The 18,630-nt window shown below is 52.7% G+C and overlaps 1 protein-coding gene across 1 annotated transcript; it reads right to left on the reverse strand.

Annotated features, from left to right (window-relative positions):
• Positions 1–3,853: 3,853 nt before the first annotated feature.
• Positions 3,854–17,315, reverse strand: LOC126052368 (olfactory receptor 10A7-like). Its single transcript, XM_049832921.1, has 6 exons — positions 17,287–17,315; positions 10,594–11,609; positions 7,466–7,572; positions 6,615–6,726; positions 4,222–4,332; positions 3,854–3,957 (listed from the first exon to the last, which is right to left on the reverse strand). Exons 1-6 carry the CDS (start codon positions 17,313–17,315, stop codon positions 3,854–3,856), a joined length of 1,479 nt encoding a protein of 492 aa, XP_049688878.1.
• Between the last annotated feature and the right edge of the window lie 1,315 nt (positions 17,316–18,630).

Genomic DNA, 18,630 nt, shown 5'->3' on the forward strand with positions numbered 1-18,630 from the left:
GTGGATCCCTCAGAGGGGGACCGGGGTTGATGGCCACGTCCCCGCTGATGGCCAAATTGCGGGATGGGGGGGGAGCTGTGGCGTTGGGTCCCTTTGTAGGCACCAAGGCCACCTAAACCGGGCTTATCCTGTCATCCTCCCCCCCGAACCACCCTCCTTTCAACACGAACGTTTTCCAAAACGCTGGCGTGGGGCAGCCCCTCCGAGCGCTGGTTAGATTGGTGGCATTGCTATTTTGTGTGGAGCCCTCTCTAGGTGCCAGGTGGGAGAGATGCCATCAAATCTCGAAACCAGAAATGCAGCCTGCATGCAGGGAGGTGAGTAATGTGGGGCAGCAGAGATGCTGTTTCTGCCCAGCTCCAGGAGCAGAGGTCAGGGGAAACTGGTGGATGTTGGGACCTGGTTACTGCCCCAGTCCCACAGGAATGGCATAAACTGGGGACGAGGGGTTGGAAAATCCCACGTGTGGGTTGTGTTGCTGCTGGGGCAATGCCTGGGCTGATGGCAGGAGCTGTCATGTCCCTGCCTGCCAGGCAGCTGCGTCACCTGGCTGCGAGTGCTGAGTTTGTCAGACCTCAGCTGCAGCCACCAGCCTTGGATAGAGCCGTGCATGGCCGAAACACCCCCTCCCTTCCTGGTCACAGCTGTCCAGGAAGTCCCTGCAGGGTGAGCTCCCCTCCAAACCCTCCTCATGTACACTGGATTAGTCCCACCTCTCTAGAGTTTATTTTCCAACCCTTGGGTCCTCTTTGGAGCACAAACATCCCAGCCAGCTGCAGGACAGTGGGTGCTCAGCAGAGATGTGCCTCCACAGCCGCCAGCTCCAGGGACGCCCCATGGACACCCCAGTCACTCCAACTGCCATGCCCAGCAGGGATCCCAGGTTATCGTCCCCAGCGTCCCTGTGAGCTGCAGAGCAGCTCAGGACTGTGCAAGGGTTTCTCCCTGGAGTCAGGGGATGCTGAGGCAGGCAGCTTTGCAAAACCTAGGCATCCGATTTCCTGCCCTGTGCTCCAGGCATGGACCTGAGACCTTGGCAAGAGCAAGACGATGTTATGTTTGACAGGACCCGCTGTCCGGGATCCCGCTGGCCAACATGTGCTGCCTCTTCAGTCCCTAATTCTTGGTGGAGGGATTCCCATGGCCAGTGCCCTGCCACGTGTCTGGGCTTAGCCCCAGCCAATGGCGCTCGTGGCAGGAGCCCCGTTAGAGTGTCAGCGGTGCCCTGGCAGGCTGTCAGCCTGCTCCGTGGCTTTCCAAGGTTTGCCGAGAGTGAGAGGCTGGGGGTGCGGTGTGCCGGGGATGCTGGGCTGGGCTGGGCTTTGGCAAGGGCTGCCGCCTGCCCATGGCTTTCGCTGACACCAAGGCTGTATAGGAAGGTACAGGCAGAGATGAGTGACAGAATGGAGTAGGGCCAGCCGTGGGGACAACACTCTTTGCAGCCTTGTCATCTGCCTCCAGCAGAATAGATATCTCTTAAGATTTTCTTTCTTCCTTAATTTCCTTGGCCTTTTGCTCCTGCCAGCTGTCTGGGATTTTACTTCCAAAGGAAAGACCTGCATTTTCTTTGCTCCCTGGTTTGCTGGAGCTCTGTACCCATTAACTGCTTCTCAATTTTAACATGCACCTCTGGGACCAGCAAGCACGCTGGGCAATGGTGCCGGGAGACCCGGGACAAGTGCCCACACCAGGGCCAGTAACCACATCTTTAACCTGCTGCTTTTTGCTGTGCAGGAAGGTGGGGTTGGAGGGCTACTGGGATGGATACTGGGCCAAACCAAAGGGTTACTGGGACTAACTGGTCCCATTTATGCTGATACAAATCCTTAATAAACTCACTGATTTTAATACACTCTGAAAGAGCCAAGCTTTTCTTCTGCCCTGCGTTGTCCCTGTTACCAGGTGACAGAGATGCCAACCTCAGCTGGTGGGCAAAGTCCCTGCTAGGTCCTGTCCTCGTGTGTCAACAACCCAGCACCTCTGGCTGCACCCAGGGGACTGGTGCTCCCAGCCACGGGTGCACTTGTGCAGCATGAGGGTGCCATCACATGGCCAGAGCTTGGCACCTCCAGGGCACAGTCTGCCTGGGACCCCTCACCCACAGGGCTGGGGCAGGTCCCCAGGCACTGCAGGTGACCTGGCCCTGCTGCAGCTCTGCACCCTCAATGGGGTGGTTGCTGCCCCTGCCCCACCATGGGCTTTCCAGAGCCCCATAGCTGCTGGGGGTTCCCCTCTTGGTGTCAGGGCAAGATGCTGGCTTCTGGTGGGGGTGAGGACCACAGGGACCAGATCTGCAGCGGTGGTGAGTTACATAGCTGACATGGACCACAGATCCACAGCATGGCTGTGGCCAGGAGCAACCATAAGCCACCTGTGGCAAATGGCTGGGAACCAGCAACAGGTCTGTGCAGAGGCAAACCCAGCAAGTGCTGGGCCAGCCTAGGGGTGGTGGGGCCAGGGCAGCCCCAAGTGGGGGCATTTGGGCAAGCGGGTCTGCGGGCGAGGCAGGTGGGGATGGTGGTACAACCGCTTCCCCGTGTGCACATCAAGCCTGTGGCCACCCAGCTGGTCGGGAGCAAATGGGAGGTAACTGGGGGGGCACTGGTGTGTGTCCAGGGGAGTCTGTAAGTCCTGGCAAGGCGGGGAGGAGACCCCTGCCCCATGCTGCCTACTTGGACAGGGGATGTCTGAGAGCCCAAAGCACCTCTGCGAGGGTCCCAGCACTCCCCAGCATCACACCCAGCCATGGGGCAGGCTCACCATCTCTTCATTTGGGAGCAAGTGGGTGGGGAGGCAGAGGAGGAGGCCATGGGAGCCAGCCCCGAGTGCAGTGGGGCTGCAGAGCAGGGAGCTGAGCTGGATCCTCCAGCACTGACCCATTGGGGGCAAGCGGGGCTGGTGACGAGGTGCGACCTGCTCTCCTGGGGGAGGCAGAGAGGGACCCACAGAAGCCATGCCATCACCACCCTTGGGGCTTGCAAGACCATACTGGATGAAAGCCTCAGTAACCTCAGCCTTGCTGTGGCAAGGGGTGGACTACAGATGTCCAAAGGTCCCTTACAGCCTGAGTTATCCTGGGATGCCCTGATCCCATTCCCCCTCTTCAGAGCAGTGCTTGCTGCTTGCTGTAAGCCCAGCCCCAGCTTCAAGGGTCTGGCCCATTGCAGACGGCTGCTGGTTTTTGACCTCCCAAAATGCAGGCTGAGGCCATGTCTCCTGCTAATACTGAGTTTCAGATCTTAAAATTTACTTGGTGAAAGGAAAAAAAGAAAAAAGTAGCTTTTCTGGCCTTTGTCTGGGGCTTGGCCTCTCCCCAGAATGGTGCTTGAGGCTGGAGGTTACTTGTGGGCTGCTTTTGGGCAGTTGTGCCCAGAGTCCCTGTGCCCAAGGTTCTGGCTGGGAGTGCAGGAGGATGCTGGGAGCTTGTCCCAGCCCCAGGGTGGGAGAGCCAGAGCTCTGGCTCACCTAATCCAACGGTGGGGTACACTCCTCTGCAAAGACAAAAAGGTATGAGGCCCATCTCCTGCTTCAGAGAGGAGCCTGAGGAGTAATGCAGCCCTGAGGAAAACTGCTCAGCACCCACCCAGAGGGATGCACAGGCTAAAATCCCCTGTGGACCCCAGTTGGTAGCAATGTTCCTGCCTCACAGCCCATGCATTGCCTGTGAGGGCAGAGCCTGACCCAGGTCAGTGCATCCCAGGGCACTGTGGTCCCTGTAGTTCTCTCAGTGCAGCAGCCATGGGAAGGTGTCAAAATCACCCTCTGCCTCTCATGATCTCTGTGCTCCATGCGAGAGCTGAGGGCAGGAATCCCCAGGCAAAGAGGACCCAGGGACAGGGGCTGCGGGTTGCTCTTACTGGCTTTGGGCAGCACGATCATCTGCTTCTTGGAAAGTCCCATCTGGTTCATGGTGTCTGAATTTCTCTATCACAACAGGTTTTGCTTCAGTGTCTCCGCCTGCAGGGACAGAGATGTGGCTGCAGCCTGGCCCCATGTCCACAGACCTCTTCCTCCTCCCATGGGGGTAGCACCAGGAACACTTTGGGGGTCCCATGCAGATCTGCCAGAGCACCCAGACCCCCAACACCCCTAGAGCAGCAGGACAAACTGTCCAGCAGCTCCTGTCCTGCTGATAGGGGCTTGCTGGAGGGTCAGCCCCCCACAGCCCTTGCCTCCCTGGGCATCACTGAGCTTTTTTGTGACACTTCTTCTGACACTTACTGTAGAGAGTCACCACTGAGATGGTCAGCCCCTGATATTGCCAGTCACTGAGGAGGGTGGTGGGGCTGGTGTAGCCCATATTGACCAGGCCACAGATGGTGAGATCTCGCCCTGCAGGAGAAAGTGGTGGGATGTTTTATATGTGGTTGGGAGGAGAACCAGCTCAGGGCATCACCTCCGGCTGGGATGCAGGCTGATCCTCCCCGTGCCAGGGGGCTCCTGGTGCTCCGGCAGCTCCTGGAGCAGCTGTGCACATATTCTTACATACATCCTGCCTGAGCCTTACCCTGTACCCCTCTTCTGCACCCCTTACATCCAAACCCCTCCACCCTACAGACTGCACCCCTCCTTTACACCACCCACACCCAGCATCCCTCCCCTGCACACAGCATCCCCTACACTCCTCCTCTACCCCTCACATACCCAACACCCCTTCTCTGCACCCCTTGCACATCTCTTACCCCCTTCATCACCCCCTGTACAGCCTGCACCTCCTGTGCACCCTGGACTGAGTCCCTGAAGTCCCTCTCTCTGCCTACCCACCATCCTCCAGATCCTGGCTCCCCACCCATCCCCACTGCCTCCACCTTGGCACAGTGTGGGACCTCCTCACACACTAGCTTTGTCCCAAGGACCACCTGTGCCTCTCCTTAGCTGTGGGACACAGTCACTTCCAGCCCCTCCAACCGGGACGTCTCCCTCTCAGGGTGATCCCATGGACCTGGGACCACCTGGGGCTGCAGCCCTCTAAAAGCCATTGGTTCTTCCTGTGCTTGTGAGAAGCATCACTTCTTTACTCCAGACCATTGTCAGGGCTCCTAAGCCCTGAAGAGCCTAAAGAAAGATGTTTATTTAGTCTTGGGAACAAAGTATGCTTTTAACAGCCCAAATCTGCAAGCTTCAGGATCTTACTCCTCCATGGAGGCCTGCTGGGACTAAATTGCGCCAAGAGAGAGGCTGAGGTCCCCCAGCATTGTATCTGACATGCTGGAGGTTGGAGCTCTCTGCGGATGCTCCTGGACAACCTCTCTTTTGGCTAACTCAGCATGGACCCTCACTGATGACCAGGTGTGCAGGTAGATCAGCATGTGTTCACAGTCTCTCCCTGTGACCTGGCCCTATTGTGCCACACAGCAAAGGGACCTTTCTGCCCCAGATGGTGTCACCTGCAAATACTGACTCCAGCATGCTTCACAGAGAGAGACAGAGAGCTGGGAGGGTGCACAGAGCTGGGCTGGGCTCTGGGACAGGCATCCCTGTGCCTGGGTGGAGACGTTAATCGGCAACACAGTTATCTGAAGGGCCTGGTATAGGGAGCCCAGGGAGCATGGCATGGAAATCCCTAGCTCTCCATGATACACTTTGTGGTAGTACATGAAACTGCCACCTACACAGTGGGGAATAGCCCACACTGATGTTTGTGCTCTGGAGGGGTCCTGTTCCAGGGATGGCTTAAGCCCTGCTGCTGGGTCAGGTCCCATATCCTCCCTCGCGGTCCCCTGGTACTTACAGGAGTTTGTGTATTGGCCAGGTCAATCAGGTTTTTTTTTAAGACCACCATCCTCTGCTCACATCCTGCAGGCTGAAGAACAAATAAAGAACATGGGACTCCAGCTAATGGCATAAAAAGCCCTCAGCTTTCCTAGTGGGCCTCCTCAAAAAGCAGCTTGAGAGGTCATTTGGTTGCTCCAGTCCAAATACCTTCTGTGAGAGGCATGAAGCTGCACTTGGAACTTGAGCTCAGGCAGTTCCAGTTAGAGATAAAGAATAATTAGCAATGTCAGGGTGGTTGGGAGGAAGCTGTCAAGGGAATGCTAAAATTTCCATCTCTCATCATCTTCTAAACAAGACTGGACACCTTTCTAGGGGGAACAGGGTTATCTCACAATTAATTGGGCTAAATGCAGAGGTAATGGGTGGGATCCTCTAGCCAGTGCTAGACGAAAGAACAAACTAATTTTCATTTCTCATCAGGTCTTTAAAGCATGTGAAGCCACATCAGTCATTTCCACTGGGAAGAAGCTCGGTTGATTTTGGCCTCTCTTCTCAGACACGCTCCCAGAATGGGATTGAAGACAGTCCTGCACTGGTAAAGGTAGATTAAATACAAAGGTGTTTCTGTCAAATTTCTGTGATTTAGTGATGCTTCTCCAGTCCCTGATGCTGCCCAATTGAAGGTGCTTTACAAACACCCAGGGATGAATTAATTCTCTGACTCCACCTGAAACCCAAAAGAGCAAACCTCCCCCATGGACCAGAGGGATTCCTGGCACAGTCCCTTGCTCCATTTTTGCCAAACTTAGTTGTATCTCAAGTCCAAATTGGCAGCAGGAGCAGCTGTTGGACATCTGCTTGGGTGCAGAGCTCTGACACAGCAGCCTCTCTGGTCTCACCTCCTGAAGTCTCCAGCCACATGGCAGGTGCTCCCATGTCCACTGTATTTTTCGACAGCTGGTTGGTCACTTCCAGGTTGGAGGCGAGAGAACAGCTCCTGACAGCTCTGCTCTGTGCGCACAGTCAGCACCCATGTGTTACCAGGTTGGGAAGCAACCACCCCCCAGGGATCTGTGTAGTTCTTTCTATGTTTTATGAAGAACTCAAGAGCTAACGGAGGTAAAGAGCAAGAAGGAGAGGAGCCATGGGTGAAAGCCACAGCAAATGAGAAGATTTGAACTGACACTTACCCAGGAATTAAAGTTTTGATGATTATTTCATCATCATGGTGAAATATGGTGCTTACAGACACCTTCTCATATTTCTTGAGGTCTTTGATTGAGCTGGAGTGGGAACCTACGGTGATGGTGTGCCACTTCCCTGCAAGCTAGAGAGCATGGCTGTGCAGTGATTAATACAGTGAGCAATGAGAGATTCAGGGATAGAACAGGAATCCCCCACTCCCTCCTCTTCCCAGGCCGCTGACAGGGAGGATGAACATCTCTTTTGCCAGGCACAACTGCAGTCTGCCATAAAGAGCTAAACCAATGCAAGCTCCACTTGGCCAAACCCAGGTACGCTGTGACCCTCACTATCCTGCTGACTGTCCCACTAAGGCATTCAAGCACCTAAATGTCATGCTGGTGAATGCCAGGAAGCCTGAGGGACTTTGACTTCCAGCAGGAACAGGGGTCCTTGTGAAAACAGGCAGGTAGGTTTTGTCTGACCTCTGCTCCCTCAGGGAGACCGTGTCCAAGCAAGGCATCTTCCCTGTCCTCCACCACTGGAAAACACCCTCCAGCAGCATTACCTTCTCTCCATCACGATATTCTTTCAGAGGGATTTTTGCCCAGGCCTGAAGCATCAACAGAAGTATCAACTCCTGGAGCAAGAAAATGACCTTCATCTTCAGCACACCTGTGAGAAAGACAAGCTCTGCAGGCAGCTCAGAGCTTTCATCCCTGTGCACGAATCCTCAGAGGCAGTGGAGCAAACCCTCCCTTGTCCCCTGTCTGTGTGATGGCCAGTGCCAAGTTAACATGGTGTCATGGATTAAACCCAGCCAGCAACTAAGCACCATGCAGCCACTCACTCACTTCTCCCGCACCCAGTAGGATGGGGGAGAGAATTGGAAAGAAAAAGGTAAAACTCGTGGGTTGAGATAAGAATGGCTTAATAGAATAGAAAGGAAGAAACTAATAATGATAATAATAACAATAATAATATGACAATAGTAATAAAAGGATTGGAATACACAAAACAAGTGATTTACAATGCAATTGCTCACCACTTGCACACCGATGCCCAGTTAGTTCCTAAGCAACGATCCCCCCAGGCCAACTCCCTCCCCCCAGTTTATATACTGGGCATGACACCACATGGTATGGAATACCTCTTTGGCCAGTTTGGGTCAGCTGCCCTGGCTGTGTCCTGTGCCAACTTCTCGTGGCCTTCCAGCTTTCTTGTTGGATGGGCTTGAGAAGCTGAAAAATCCTTGACTTATTCCAAACACTACTCAGTGACAACTGAAAACATCAGTGTGTTATCAACATTCTTCTCATACTAAATCCAAAACATAACACTATACCAGCTGCTAGAAAGAAAATGAACTCTATCCCAGCCCAAACCAGGACACATGGTTAGCTGGGTTTCTCCCCGCCTGCAGCCAAATGGTGTGTTCCTACCAAGGTCTGAGACAGAGCCATCCCCTCAGGTCCTCTGAGAGGGCAGGGAGAAGGGGGTAAGAAATTCTCTGCCAGCTTCAGTCCCACCAATGGTTTCCATGGGTTGAAAGCAAAAGGCTCCAGAGTGATGGAGAGCGCCAAATGAGCTCCTCGGCACCCTGGGGTGCATCCCACCTGGTCCCAGGATATGGCACATCTGCTTAAGTGATCCTCATTTCATCCCTAGATCTTCCTTTGCTGTGGGTAAAGCTTCACTCCCCCAGACTTTTTTGCTCAGATGTGGTGGTGTAGAGCAGTGGTCTCAAAACTTTTTTCATTGCACACCCTTATCAGTGAAAAACTTTTGAGCAGGCATCCCCAATATATATATATTTATTCATAAATAATATACATGCATGTCATAAAACATACACAGTAATCAACATTTTAAAAGGACAAGAGAAAGATTAAATAAACACTAGTTTTAAAATATTATTTTATTTATTAATGGTACCAAAAATACTTTTTTCCTGCACCCAATAGATTGTCTTGCATACCCCCTGGGGCAGAGAAAGCAGGGATCTCCCCTGACAGATAAGTCTGATAAAAGGGATATACATTTCTTTCATCCCTAGTGACACTGCTGGAATTTACAGCAAGCTCTGTTGGTTCATATTGTGGTGTGGTCTCCCCGTTGGTGTTGTGAGTTGATGAAAGCTGACCATGGAGCACACTCAGGACTTGTGGTGCCTGACCCTTCCCTGCCACAAGGGTTCTCCATCCTCTTTCCCTGCCTGGCACCTCCAGAGGTGCATACCTGGCCAAATACTAACATAGCTACAACTGGCAGGAGCAATTATGAAATCACAGGTTTCCCTGTCAGTAGGGAGAGCAGAGGGGTGGCAGATAGCTCTGGCTCACCCTGCCCTGGGGACTGTGGGTGGGAAGGAATGTGAAATTCCTGTTTTATTTCCAAAGAATCTGCTGATTTTGTAGATGTCCTAAAAATTGGGTTCCCCAACTGGCCTTGCCTTGTCCATGTGCTCTGGGAGGATGTGTTGCATCCTCACCTGAGTGGGATAAGACACGTTGGGTTCTTACTGGGAAATCCTTGGCTCCATCAGGGACAGGGCTGTTTCCAATCACAGAAAACCAGTTCCCTTAATTTCTGCTAAGTAGGAGTCTTACAGAGTCTTGTAAAGAAATCCCAGCCCAACATTCAGCTGAGGTCTGAGGAACATGTGTTTCACTATGCCTGTAGGTATATCTTCTTGCATGCACTGAGCAGTGGTCACAGCATCCTTTCACACTCCTTTATTTATGACCACCAGGTAACACCTTCCTGGCTCTGTGTGCTGCTGAGAGCCCCTGAACCCTTCCTGAAGGCATGTCATGAACCAGATTAATCTGCACTCCCACCCACACTCCTGCCTTATCGCCACCATTTTGCATGTGGAAGCAGCTCTCCGTTCCCAGGATTAACTTTGACTCCTGAAACTACAAAGATCAATCCCCCGACAATGGTTTTTCTACTTATACGTATTTTATTGCATTAAGGGAAAGACATCCAGCTCTGCAGTGTCTGCAAGTCCAGCCCAGACAAGATTATCCACCACTTAACTGGAGATGCAAACAGCCAAGCATTACTGCTGTGCTTTGCATGATGTTTCACCTCAGAAATGGATCTGTTTAGGAATAAAACCTCTTTCCAGAAAGCCTGACAAAGCCCTGGTGTAGATAAATGATTAAAAAAAATAAGGCTTACCAAGGGCACTGTCACATCAAAGGCAGCCTGTGGACAACCAGTACAGCTTCTCTACCCGGGCAATGCCTATTTCTTAGGAAAAAAGTTCCCAGAATTACTTATTGGGAGAACTCCTGTGGCCAAGCAATCAGCAATTTTACAAAATACCTTCCTAGTCTATTCAGGTCTCCAGAAAACGTTGCATGCCATCCTTCTACCACCGGTCCGAGAGGGTGAAGACCTCTGCAGTGCTCCACACTGGAAGGATGGTACCCAGCTCCTGGGATGGGATGAGACACAGCTCATGTGCCTGGGGTTGTACTTGCATGAGTTGGGCTTTCTGAAGCTGGCAGTGCAAGTTCAAGCCAGCTGTGCTAGGGGCTTTCAGACTTTGTGCGGGACAATGCTGTGAATTAGGTACCCAGCCCCCGGGTCCCCACTGGGCGATAATGGGACTGAGCATAGGATGCGGTGAGGCAGAGCTAGGAGCTGCTGTTGTGCCCCCACCAGCACCACATGGTACTTCCTGACCGGGAGTCCTAGACTCGTTCATGTGTGTTGGGTCACCAAGAGCTGCGTCCCTGCAGTGGGGAGGGTGGGGGTCGCTCAGCACGATGCCTGCAACCTTGGTGGACATCCGTAACACCTCTCTGTGCAGGGCTTTCCTGATGGCCCCTTTGACCTCACTGTTTCTCAAGCTGTAGATGATGGGGTTGAGCATGGGGGTCACAACAGCATACAGCAGGGCGAGGACCTCGTCGATCTCCTTGGAGCCACTGGAGTGAGGCACCAGGTATGCAATGGCCCCAGTGCCAAAGAACAGGGTCACCACGGTCAGGTGGGAGGTGCAGGTGGCAAAGGCCCTTTGTGTTCCTGCTCCCTTCTGGAGGACAATCCTGATGATGTGAACGTATGACACAAGAGTAAGGAGGAAAGAGCCAATTGCAATAGTCCCAGCCAAAGCATATAAGGCAGCCTTGCTGAGGAGGGCATTAGGGCTGCAGGACGCCTTCAGCAAGAACGGTATCTCACAGAACAAGTGGTCGATCATGTTGGACCCGCAGAAGGGCAAGCAGGCTGTGAGGAAGGCCTGGATCAGAGAGGAGAAGGAGCCGCTCAGCCATGAAATGGCCACTAAGCAGTGGCGCATCTTCTTGCTCATGAGCGCTGGGTAGTGGAGGGGCTGGCAGATGGCCAGGTACCGATCATAGGCCATGGCAGCCAGGAGTATGCACTCAGAGCCCCCAAAGCAAAGGAAGAAGTAGATCTGCATAATGCAGCCCACAAAGGAGATGGTCTTCTGTGGTGAGAGCGAGTCTCCAAGGATCTTAGGGAGGGTGACAGAGGAGTAGCAGATGTCCAGGAAGGAGAGGTGGCCCAGGAAGAAATACATAGGGGAGTGCAGGTGGGCATCCAGCCAGATGAGGGTCACGATGAGCAGGTTCCCCAGCACCGTCACCAGGTAAATGAGTGAGAAGCACAGGCAGAGGGTCACCTGTGCTCTGTAGGTACTGGAAAATCCCAAGAGAAGGAACATGGTGGGGCTGCTGAGATTTCCCTGCTGTAGGGATTTGGGGCTCATCTACAGGGAGATCTGGAGGAGATAAGGACAGGTAGAAAGAGCGTGAGCACTCACCCCTGCTGTTGTGCATCACCAGCCCTCCACTCTGCTGCTTGGTGGGCTGAAGCCATGTCACTGCCCTGGCATTCCTCACACCTCGCTCCAGGGACTTGGGACGTACACACATCTCTGGGGGCAGATGGTGGGTCTCAGTCCATGGGGTTTCAATCCTCAAGGCAACCCCCAACTCTTTGTCACCTGAAGGAGACCAGAGAGAGCTGGGACCTCACCACTGTGGTCAGTAAGGATCCCAGGGACTGCTAAATGAGAGCAGATGAGAGAGCTCCTCTCTCCCCTCCCGGTTTCCTGGGCTGCAACTGGAGATTGATCTAAAGATGCCACAAAACGTGACAGGTTCTGCCTGAAGAGCTGCTGCCCTTCAGGGGAGCAAATTGCGTTTACACCATTAGTGAGGATACAGAAAGGTCTCCTCCTTCCCCTCTCCATCACAGACTGTGGGAGCAGATCTCAAAAAAAATATCTTTGAACATTACAGACAAAGAAGGTGTCTGCTTGCAAATACTGCACTGTAGTTGTTAGCTTCATGTTCACACCTAGAAAACAGTGCAAGGGAGGGACCTCCAAGAGTCTGAGAGATCATAGGAGGACCAGAAAGGCATCTGAAGGTGACTGTGTTGTTCAAACAGACTTGAAGGTGGCAAGGAAAAGCAGAGACACTAGCCTGCAGGAAAAGGGAAAGACTCTGAATCTAATGAGACACTGGAGCTCAGGCATAAATGGAGATGAGATACAGAAGATTTTGAGTGTGAACCTAAAACTACTGAATCCACAGGAAGAGCAGTAAGGAGATCATCAGAGATTTGCACAAGCCTGCAAGAAGCTGTTGGTACTGACACAGCTGTCACCAGAGAAGTGTGGGAGCATCTGCCAGGAACAAAAAGGAGGTGGGTGCCAGGCTGAGAAGACTTGAGCACCCTCAAATGACATTGCAAGCTCCCTCCAAGAAGGAACAAGGACAACCCCACCATGCTGGGGATGTGCTCCACAATGTGGTGATTCAGGGATGGGCTGTGGATTTGTCCTGTTGCCCAGCAGTTGGGTGGGTGTGCGAGCAGGGAGGGAGAGAAGAGCAGCCAGCCCAAGGCTGGATGCCACGGGAAGGGCTGGGGTGCTTGAGCAGCTGGGAGCCTCCACGGACACACTCCTCAATGCAAGGAGGCACACCAGTGGGATGGGAGAAGCCTTCAGGGATCTGATGCCAGGCTTTGAACCACGAAAGGAATGGAGGTTGAAGCAGAGGCATGTACTCGCCATGCTGGTTTGGTTTGTGCTGGAAGAGTTGGAGTTGATAAACAAGGACACAACCACAGAGGGAAGGGAAGCAACTGTAGGGATAAGAGCAGCTGAGAGAGTGGTATGGGTAGCAAAAGGCTGATGTCTCCTCTGGCTGAGGAAGACCAGATGATCCATAGGAAATAGCACAAACAATTGTGGCCTCATGCAAAGCTGGCACGGAGCAACTCAAATTACTACATGGAGCTGCCCATGGCACCAGATGTTCCCAGAGGTCAGAGGAATAGCTGCTGTGACCAGAGCAGAGGCAATGGAGGATGCAGGAGGAGAAGGTAAGAATGGGAGGCGAGGAGGAAGGGTAGCACAGCATAAGATGTTGAAAGGCACCAACAAAAGATCTTCCTGGATCTAGATTGCCTTGGGAAGGAGGGAAAGGAAGGTCTGCCTGGATGGTGCTGGGAGCCTCTCACAGATCCCCCAGCCAGACTGGGGCAAGGACAAAGCCCCAGGGAGAAATCCTTCCAGGAAGAGTAACTTTTGGAGGGGTGGTGGAGTTATGAATCATAGCCTTGTCTGTAATGGTAATTCCAGATATCCTTGGATATGACATCTCACATATCTCTTCACCAGGTCACAACATGAAGCAAGCTGATGGGTTTTTTTTGTACCTGTTCCTGAAAAATAGGCTGTTTTTAGAAGAGCTATCTGAGAAAATATCTGCAGCTAGGGTAGGCATGAGTCAATGCCATTTTGTGCAAATGGGAAGATCAATAGGAGCAGATTGGTGGCTGTGCCTGTGAACAAGCACAAATCAGGACAAGTAAGGAGAGCTGGTTACTGCAGCTGGGCAGATTTGGGAAGTTGAGCATGCAAATGTAGAAAAGAGCTGGGATTTTATAAAAGAAAAGGTGCAAAACCCAACTAAAAACTCCCTTTCAAGCACGAGGGAGAGGCTGGTGGAGCAGGGCTTCTCCCCTAGCAAAAAAGCAACATATATACGATAAGAAGGGTATCTGGAAAGAGTAGAAAATCTGCAAGGAAAGAGCCTGAAAAGTACCAGGCATTTACAAGGCTTTAGGGGAAAGAAAAAGAAGGAAAACTAGGTGGGCACAGGAGCTTTGGGACTACAGAGCAGTCCCCTGCCTACAGGGTCCTTGGCTGGAAAGCCAGCAGTCCGGTCAGCCCAGGGTAGTCATGAGTCGTGAGTGTGGCACAGGGTACCAAACTGGCCTTGGGGACAACAGAGAGGTTTCTAGTCCATGTGGGAAAATACTGATGCTGTGGTACATTAGTGATACCTTGTCAGGTGGTGCACAGGGAGCAGGGAGCCCGCTCAATGAGGAGGAAGCTGAGCCAGGCTGCCAGAATGCCTGCAGAGGGGAGAGTCCAATCGAAGAGGACATGGTGCAACATGGTCAGCTCAGAGAAGCAAAGCCAAGCAGGGAAATGGCTGTAGCATCAGGGAGAAGAGCCCTTTGCTCAAGCATGCCACTGTGGGTAACCCTGGCACGGGCAAGCCTGCAAGAGCTAGCAGGTTAAACCCAATTTAAAAAATGACTTTGACCCATGAATCATCTCCTTAGATCCACCAGGGTTTGGACAAGGAGCCAAGGTCTTACATGGTGCCTTCTCAGGATGTTTGGGGCCCAAAGTGCTCATATCATGGGGCAAAGGCAGGAGGAGTTTTGGTTCCTAAATCTCTTTGTCACCATTGAAGCCTTTTCCCTTTATCTAAAATAAACCTGTTCTAAGTATAAGTAAGTGTCCATAGAGCCTTTGTATTCGTTTAAGGAAGCAGAGGTGGAAAACTACATGCCTGATTCACCTGGAAGACAGCACACAGACAAACCTGGTGCAAGACCCCTGGGGAGGGCACACACCCCCAGGTCCCTCCTTGTACCTTATGGCTTCCCCAGAACCGGGGACATACCAAGGATCTGGTGCCCCCAGGGCACTGCCACAGTCTGGGCTATGAGAAAATCAGCCTGGCTTCTCTGGCACCAATTGCCTCACTGGGAGGTGGAGGGCACAGGAGGGATGAGGCATGGCAGACTGTGCGTCTCTCCCAGCAGTGTCCTCCAGCCCGTGAGCCAGGGAAGGAGGAGATGTGAAAGGCATTGTGCGAGCGGGATGCAAGTGGCATCTTCATTTCATTTTCTGATTACTGTAGGGGTTTGCAATTACATCTGCTGATCTGATAGTCATTAGCTGGATGATCACCAGTCATAGGAAGTGTCTGTTTGCCTTTCTGCTAATTAAATTGCATTTGATTTGCAATCAGATCTAATATGAGACAGGTGAGTTTGAGGTAGACTTAGGAGCAGCTGATGGGTGCTGCTATGCATGAAACAGGGCCCAACACCACAGTCTCGCTGGGTTTGTAGAACCGCGGACCAGGAACACTGATGGGAAACAGGCTGTGGCACAGTTGAACAAGGGACATGTCTGCAGCCAGGCAGAGCTGTGTTTGCAGTAGGGGCAGGGCTCCTGCTACACTGTGAGCAGGTGAGCTGCAGTGCTGTGAACTTTGAGACGTGTACCAGGCACTTGGGTACTCATCTGGCTGCTGGGCTGTGAGAGGGACAGCAAGGACAACCACATCTGCTGGTTGTGGGAGAGGGGCACAGAGAGCACAGCAAGGCAGAGCTGGCCTTGCAGAACCCCAGTATGAGGCTGACTCCTTCCTTCCTTGATCCTGCAGCTGTCCTGCCCTCAAGCACTCACCCTGCACAGATGTCTGGGACACTGGTGACCCAGCACCTGCATGGCTTACCTTGAGAAGATGCTTTCTCTCTTCACACCAGGTGTGTCTGGCAGCAGCAGCAGTTTGGGACACCAGGGTGATTTCAATAAACTCCTGGGATGCACCTGGGAAAAGATCTCCTGTTACAGCACAGCCCTTTGGGCACAGTGCTTTCCTATGCTGTGGGAGCAGGGAAGCACACTGCAAGGGAATACGGTGCACTGAGTTCTGTGTTCAGTGCCTGCCTGTGGACATTCCCCTGAGGGCTGCTCCAGCAGCTTCCCCATGAAGAGGGCCCCAAACCTCGAGGGGCCAGGATGGTGGGCAGGTCTCAAGTTGTCTTTGAACTTCTTAGCAGCTAGAGACACCCAGAGGTGTGGTCCTGTGGTGGAAGTGGAATAGAACAGTGGGCTCTGCAGCCAAAGTGGCTCAGAGACACCCTTAAGAGCCTGAGTCCAGGAATATGACAGAGTTCAGCTCTTCAGCCTGTGCTTTCCTTTTCTAGTTTGTTTTCGCCCCTTTTGTAACTGAGAATGTACCTCCTGGCTTTGCTGGATAACCTTGGTTTCTTCTAGACAAGCTCATCTAGATTTAAGAGTGACTTAAGGGGCTCTAGCAAGCATAAGGTGTGTTGCTTCTCTGAACCTCTGCTTGGAGACCTTCCACCTCTAAGAAATACGGGAATCTGGAAGGGAAATTTTCCCCCAGATGCACCAATCTGCCAAGGTCAGGGTGGGGCCTGAGAGCATCCACATCTTTGGGGAGGGGAGAGTGATGGAGACACTGGCCAGAAACAGGAGCACCCCTCCCTGATGTGGCACTCCTCCCTGCCCCTCCGGATCAATCCTTCTTCCCACTTTCAGTGCACACAAGTGCGTTTTGGACCCTAAAGTCTCCCTCGTATTTCACTGTAGCAGCCTCAGCTGTTCCCTGCTCTGCCTGCAGATGTCTGGCAGCAGCAGGCAGCTGGCAACAGCAGGCAGCGCAGGTGATGGCCACAGGGGCAGAGGAGGGAGGGCTGAGAGCACACCTAGATCACACGTGTTAGGAGTGGGCATCTTCCCTGGTATTGGCCACAATTATAATTAATTTATGGGTGGTAAGTAATGAATAAATAATTTCTGTGAGCATTTGGTGCTCAGCTGGCTGTGTTCAGCTGCATTCCTTGTTATCCATCCCATTTGCATATCTCTATGGCCTGGGGAGCCACAGGAGGGTTTCAGTTGGAAGGCACCTTCAGGAGTCTTTGGTCCTGCCCCTGCTCAGAGCAGGGCCAGCTTTAAAGTTAGATCAGCTTGCTCAGGGACTTGTCCACCTCAGTTTGGATACCTCCAAGGATGGGGAGGTACTCAACCCTGTTTCTGGACATGCTTTAGTGCAGGACCACCTTCATGATGGAGAACTTTCTTCTTTTGTCCTACTGGAATTTGCTGTGTTGCAGCTCATGCCCATTGCCCTTCATCCTCCTACCAAGCACTCCAGGAAGAGTCTGGCTGCATCGTCTCCAAATCCTTCCTTGAGGCAATTGGACACAGCAGCCAGATATCTCCTTCACCTTCTCTTCTGAGGGCTGGACCAGCCCACCTCTCAGTCTCTCCTCGTATGCGCTGTGCTCCAGGCCCTGACCAGCTTCATGTCCTCCACTGGGCTCTCTGCAGTTTGCCAGGACCTTTCTTGTACTGGGGAGCCCTAAACTGGAGCCAGGTCTCCCAACACAGTCTCACAAGTACTCCCTTGAGCTGATGGCTGCCCTTTGCTAACTCACACCAGGATGCATCTGGCTGCCTTTGCTGCAAAGGCGCTCTGCTGACCAATGTTCAGCTTCTTGCCTACTGGACATGCAGGGCTTTTCCTGCAATGCTGCCATCTCCTTGCAGGCCCAGTCTGCCCATTTGCATGGGGTTAGCCTAACCCAGCAGCAGGACTTTGCATTTGCCTTGGCTGAATGTCAGGAGGTTTGTGCTACCCCATTCTGGGGGCTGCTGTGGCCTCTCTGAATGGCAGTTCCAGCATAACAACCTGTTCCCAAAGCTTTGATGTCCCCAAAGCTTGCACATCGTTACTGATATTTGGCATTGCTGGGGCTGATACATCTTCACGCATTTCAGGAGTTGCTGACCCTGACAGCTTGGGAAGTCCCCAGCCACCTTGCTTGCCGCGTTCAAGCCACCAGACACTTCCCATCAGCCATGTTGGATCAGCCAGTCCTGGAGCCAGGGTATAAAAACATGTCCTGAGGTGATCCACATTAAAAATAGCCACACGCTTTCAACAGCTTTCAACACCTGGAGGAAGAAGGAACATCCAAAGCCAGTTGCATTTCGGGTGTTGGTGCTTCATGAAGCTGTGGCCCGAAAGGGCACCTTACTGCCCCAGCAGCACTGAGGTTTATTCCTCACTTTTAATGGGTCTCAGATGTGTCGTTAAAAGTTTCTGAACTTCTGCAGTCTTAACTTCTGAAAAGGCTCCAGGGGGCTTGTTGTGCCACTGCAATGCCTGGGGACAGGAGCTATATTTGCCCCTTCCCAAACCAGGGAGTGAAACCAGTGTTTGTTCCTCTGTGGGGCTCAGACCAGCACAGAGGTGTCTACAAGCAGTAATTGGCAATTTAGAGGTGACTCACTCCTGACCCATGGGAGTTCAAGTCATTTATGTCTGTGCTGTCAAGAGCTGATGCCCATCACCCAGATCCTGGTGAGAGGTTGTCCCCAAGGCTGGAAGGTGGGGAGAGGCTCAGCTGGGCTGGCACCCACCAGATCCCACATCCAGTGGCACTTGAGGAAGCCCATGGTCTTGCTCTACACCCCAGACAGATGGACAAGACCAGATGACTGCACGTTGTCGGAGTGACTCCTGCTGTGGTGACTGTACGGCCAGCTGGTGACAGTGGTGCTGGCACCTGTCACATGCAGAGGGACATCCAGGAGGGTCTAACACATGGTTGCTCCAG

This window comes from Accipiter gentilis, chromosome 29, assembly GCF_929443795.1.
Source record: "Accipiter gentilis chromosome 29, bAccGen1.1, whole genome shotgun sequence".
Classification (NCBI taxonomy): Eukaryota; Metazoa; Chordata; class Aves; order Accipitriformes; family Accipitridae; genus Astur; species Astur gentilis.